Source organism: Oncorhynchus nerka, linkage group LG9b (genome assembly GCF_034236695.1).
Source record: "Oncorhynchus nerka isolate Pitt River linkage group LG9b, Oner_Uvic_2.0, whole genome shotgun sequence".
NCBI lineage: Eukaryota > Metazoa > Chordata > Actinopteri > Salmoniformes > Salmonidae > Oncorhynchus > Oncorhynchus nerka.
Window position 1 is genome coordinate 22,839,431 of NC_088424.1, and position 6,000 is coordinate 22,845,430.

Here is a 6,000-nt window from a genome sequence, read left to right on the forward strand (position 1 = left end):
GTGCAGGGAGGGGGGGGGGGGGGTAGGCGAAATACAGCGTCTAAAAAAATATAAGCTTAACAAAACTCATCTGACATTGCTTGGCCCTCTGACAACTTCAAGCTGCGTGTATTTTCGATTACAGGGTCCAACTTCACCAACGAGTCCGGGTACGTTTTCAAATAAGCATTGCAGAACAGCGTAATTCATTTAAAATAAAGTCAACAAGTCTGCACGTGTTTTTCAGCAATATGGAATTGGAATTTCATTGTTTCCTTCGTCGCATGTAGGCAAGGCACACCTAGTCTACATGCAAAGCTGTCCTTTTAAATGCTATAGGCATACCGTATGAATAGTCTATATGTCACATTTAATGTTTGATGCAGGTGCACCAAATATTAACAATCAATGTAACAATTAAACATTAACAATCAATGTAACAATTAAATGCTAAAATAGGCAGCCTAATATCCTGTATCAGGACAAAAATAGTCACACCTAAACAAAACTAATCACAAAGATGAATTAAGAAGACACTGGGACTATAAAAAACACACATTTAGCTGAACAATTGTATTTCTGGAATATAAATGATTAACACGTGTATGATTTAATACAGCCATATAACGAATGATTTGACCATTATAAGTCAGTATTTCATGAACACATGTCTTTTTTCAGTTTTTGCTATATGCAAAGGTTTTTTTAATCTCTCCGTGATGTTGTCTATAAATCTGTAAACCTCTACATCCAACTATTAGGAAAATGAAAAAGGGAAAAGTATAATGAATACTAGATCAGATCAATCCAACTCAATATTCTCAAACAAAAGCCAGTCTTGGTAATTTAATATTTTCTAAGGAGCAGTCCAAAACATTAATTAATAGGCTATTCGTGTGCATTATTTGTTTACAGTAATATTTTGCGGATCGTTGATAACATCTGGAATAACTTCTGCCTTCTACATTCCCAACTAGGCTATAGGCCAACAATAATGTTCAAACGCTGTGTAATAACACAAAATAATGGATTCAGACATGTTATGGCCAATCCCAACAACTAGGCAACATCATGTTTTTGGTGATGCCATGGGCACTGCATGACACATAGGCTATCAAATAGAAAATAACAATTTGTTCAATACGCCTGCACTATATATAATGCACACCTAGTTCACCATGTTTAGAGAGCAAGATGCGCGCTTGTTGACCTGAGCTAATTTCGCTCATCAATATGTCAAAATATATCCCAGTTTGATTGTATACGACAGTCAGAAAGTCTACATTTTACCGAAAGACTTGACTGAGGACATCACCCATATGCATAGGCCACCGAGAGAAGAATAGTCTTCAATTCTTCACCGCAACATCTGATATCACAGCTGTTTGATGGCATCGCCAATTTTTAAAGCGCCACGGTCCTTTTTACGCGCAAACCGATTTCGGCTATTGACTGGACTAAAGACCAAACAGATTGTCCGCGTCCACTCGAGCAACAATCGTATGATAAAAACTATAGACTACATTACCCATGCCCTATAGTGGTTATAGATAATATTGGATAACCAGAGACCAATGGATGACTATTACGCACCATATTTGATTAGGCTACCTTGACAACATAGGGGAATATTAAGTTGCATTCGCATACAATTTGACATAGGGCTACTTCACGTGCAATAGACGAAGAAACGAGTAGCCTAGCAAGTGCACCACCCATCGTGTCCCCCTAGCCAACTATGCGCTACTCTGGGAAACACCGTTGGAAACTTATTCAGTAATGTTGGGGACTGCTAAAGCATTTGCGGAGTGATGGCTCATCCCTATTTGGAAATATTCCTCAATCATCCAGAATTTTGCGGGGAAGATTGAGAAACATATTTGAGGTTTCACACCCCTCCCCCATTCGAGGATACCCCATTTTCATGGGCAAGTCTTGTGTGCGCTTTGAACCGAAGAACCAACGAAATGTGGAGATATGTCTATAACAAAAAACTTTTTTTTAAACTCTCAGCAGAAAATAGTTTGTTTTTTATTATAAAAAACAAACTGGAAAGGCTGACTGAATCAGAAATGGTGGCCAACTTGTTTATGTTTTTTGAATACTACAGCTTTGAGGATTGGGTGAGGTGTAGGGGTGCTGTCATCGGCCTTCTAGTATTCTGGAGTCATTGGTCATGTGGTAACATTTCACGAACTCTATTGGTTCAAGGCACGTGTCTTAGATACCGGACTGCAACGTCACTGGGGGGACTCGTAGCCTATTAAAAATAAGAACGAAAATCCATAGTGAAAGTATTTCAGGAGCAGTTAGCGCCTCTTTATCTACTCGTAGTTTAGTAGTTGAAGCATCAAGATTGGATTGGTTCTGAAAGGGGACTACTACTACTCAGTATTTTAAATGGTAGTCTACTTTCTCAACAAATAGATTGATCGCAGCAAGCCGGAAAAATACATTTGAAGTATGTTTTTTCTTTGTGAAAAAGGCAAGAGGCGTGGTTTTATTACTACCAAAACTAGATACTGAAAAAAAAACGGATTTCGTTTTTATTTCCAATTACATTGTATTTAAAAAACGCAGTGGACAAGGAAAGCTAAAACATTCATTCATTGGAATTCATAATTTTGTGTGGGAGAGCGAGAAAGGTAGGCTACCAGAATTGGACATTGAGTATTTCACCATGGAAGAAGATGATAATCGCAATGGAGAGCGTCAAGATTCGGGCGAAGAATTCAACAGAGCTATTCTTCCTCTTCTTCAAGCACCTGGGAACCAGCAACCGCACCGAATCACGAACTTTTACATTGATAATATTTTGAGACCAGACTTTGGACGGCGGAAAGACGGGACTTTTAATTATGATGAGAATCACCTCAATAGACGAGAGAATAGTCCTCGTCTTCCCCCAAAATCTGGGCAGTTAGGTGGGACCGTGGCAGGGGAAGGAACATCGAATTCTCGTTCAGTCGGTGAGCCAAAAAAAGATATTGTTGGAGATGCGCCTCTCAAGTCCCGAGGAGAAATTGGAGATCAGTGCCTAAGCTCCGACTCGGATAGTTCTCAAGCCAATTCTGCACCTTCGTCGAAACCTATGCTCTGGCCAGCCTGGGTGTATTGTACAAGATATTCAGACCGGCCATCCTCAGGTAAAGTATAGTATTTTCCTTGCCTTAGTATAAAGTAAGAATATGAATACCATGAACCACTGGATCACTTGTGCAATATAAACTGACTCAGTGAACTAAATAAGTCAAAACATAAACCTGAAACGATCTCCTGCAGCCGCATTATACAAACATAAAAACTATCCCTTTGTGTAGCCCATTTTCAACTATTTGTCCGAAACTTTTAGGAAATGAATCTAATTATTTTCTAATTATTTTTTGGTTGCCAAGTAATGTTATTATTATTTATTTTTTTATCCATAACGATAAGGAAGATTTCGATTGACCTAGAATTCTGATTGGATGATAATGGCGGTTACAAACCAAATATTAGGCATAGGGCCTACTAGAGGCAATGTCATCGTATTGTTACTGTTATTATAAGTATCTCCTTAAAAATATTTGTCAAGTCATGCAATTATTATCAAGCTGACAATTCCGTTTGAGTAGCCCTAATAAAGAAAACAATGAAAAGGATGAAAAAAAGAGAAAATTCAATACTTTTTGGAGGAAAAAAAAGGATTGAAAGTATCGAAGTATTAAACATATTGAAGTAGTTCACTTGTAAAGCAACTTTTAAATCAGTATTGAAACGCAGTTTAACGCCATTGTTCCTCACTCGTCTTTGTTAATATTTAATTAGCATATTGTTTTGACAATGGAGCAAGGCAAAAAGTATTCCATCTATATGCGAAATGACTGAGATGCGTGCAATCAGACTTTTAGAGTGCAACGTTTCGAGAGAAAAATTTGACAGATATTAAGAATAAAGACGTCGTTTTATAGTTACTTTTTACTTCCCTCCTCATGCTATATTCAGCCTGTAGTTTATCTTATTCTTAAACTATTCTCATATTAGGATATTAGGCCTAGCAAAAGTGTTTATCTACTGCTGTAGGATGTGATTATCAGATCTTCCATTATGGCCTATAGCCGAATGTTTGTTATATTTTGAGCTTTTTCATATAATGTCGAAGTAAATACACTTCAAAAGTGTATCAAAGTAACAATTATAGATACTGTCTGTTTTCATTTCTAGGCTATTTAATTTCTAGCTAACATCGTTTCTAGCTAAAATTAGTACATTGTTAAACTATATTGGATTATCCATTCAGCTATTTAGAAGCACTAACATGAAGTTAATATCGATAATATGCCATCGTCGTATAACATATATGCCCTATATTATGCATATTGAAATGAATACATTAACTTCTCTGAACAACTCGAAAATAGTAACAAAAGAAAGTTCCATTACCAAACAAAACAAGTTACCACTGTGTTTTATGTTGGTCTCGTAGCATAGGTCTGCATGTAACGAAATAAACGGTATAAGAAACTTAATTGCAGGAGTACGGAACAATATACTTCGATGGAAGAAAAGGGCCTATTGATCATAATAACATTCAAATGCTATTGTGAATCCAATAAACGTGTAGCTGCGAATCGATCTCTTATTTGGTGTAGAACCAGCCAACTCAAAAACAGTTTTATGAAATGTTCACGATATTCATTACATATTTATGAAGCTTATAAATTTAGTTCCTATGGTAACAGCGAGAAAGGGGCGCCTATACCCCCTCCCTCTAACCCCACCCCCATCAACACCCACCCATCATCCTCTCCTATGCACACAAAACCCTGCACCCTTTTAGAATACTTTACATTCGAAAACAATTTTAGGTCTACAGCTTATTGTGCCTATACTGGCAATTTAGCTAATATTTATACCACCACAATACTTATTCTGCTACTAAAGGCGCATTGGGCCTAATAGTTGGTTACTACTGATATCCTACTAGGTCTATTCTAGCATGTTAGAGTACTACGAATCTGTTTTGATCGACATGATAATCATACGAATGAGTCAGGCATTAGTGATGTTATTGAGGATGTTGAAGGCATCATTTTTGTCTGTTTCAATGTCTGATCATTGAATGTATTCTAATCTACAGGGCCAAGATCTCGTAAACCAAAGAAGTCGACCACTACCACGACAACGACGACGACCCCAAGCAAGGATGACAAGCGTCCAAGAACGGCCTTCACAGCAGAACAACTCCAGAGACTAAAAACGGAGTTTCAGACTAGTCGGTACCTGACCGAACAGAGAAGACAGAGTCTGGCACAAGAACTCGGCCTCAACGAATCTCAAATTAAAATCTGGTTTCAAAACAAGAGGGCTAAAATAAAGAAGGCAACCGGGAATAAAAACTCTTTAGCCTTGCACCTGATGGCACAGGGACTATACAATCATGCCACATCATCTAAGGATGAAAAATCAGACAGCGATTGAAGAAAAGATACAAAAGCAATAAATAACTTTAAAGGGCCAGTGTACAAAAACACCAGCAAATATTTAAAACATGAATGAAACAGGATTTTGCAATATTCTGTAGGTATAGTTGTTTTTTTATTGTTTTTTAAACTTTGCTAGGTATTATTACTGCACTGTTGGAGCTAGAAACACCAGCATTTCGCTGCACATGCGATAGCATCTGCAAATCAGTGTATGCGACCAATACACTTTGATTTGGTTTAAACCATTTTGTGTTATAAAACGTTTGCCATGTTCTCCCTGGAACTTTAGAATTGCTTCAGCATCAAAGTTTGTTTTGTTTTTAACAAGTTTTGTTTTTATCACATTTGACCGAAATAATGGAAACATGCTGATGTCCAAAGATTTGTTCTGCTGCATTTTGGAAACTGTGAATTTTAAATAGCCTAAATAGTGTTTATCTATGTTTTTACGTTTTTTTATCACACTGTTTCCTTGTACTTTGATGTTCATGTTGAAAATATGTTTTCTGAGGCTCCTTTGTTTTGTGTAAAAATACAGCCTGTCTGAGTTGATATG

The 6,000-nt window shown here is 37.2% G+C and overlaps 1 protein-coding gene across 1 annotated transcript; it reads left to right on the forward strand.

Moving 5' to 3' along the window:
• The first annotated feature begins 2,659 nt into the window (after positions 1–2,659).
• LOC115114449 (homeobox protein engrailed-2b-like) lies at positions 2,660–5,439 on the forward strand. The gene is made up of 2 exons (XM_029642690.2): positions 2,660–3,125; positions 5,099–5,439. The coding sequence occupies exons 1-2, from the start codon at positions 2,660–2,662 to the stop codon at positions 5,437–5,439; spliced, it is 807 nt and encodes a 268-aa protein (XP_029498550.1).
• Positions 5,440–6,000: the final 561 nt, after the last annotated feature.

Coding starts and splice junctions, on each gene's coding strand:
- LOC115114449 (XM_029642690.2), top strand. CDS start 2,660: ATGGAAGAAGATGATAATCGCAATGGAGAGCGTCAAGATTCGGGCGAA. Junction 3,126..5,098: donor TTCAGACCGGCCATCCTCAG/GTAAAGTATAGT, acceptor TCTAATCTACAG/GGCCAAGATCTCGTAAACCA.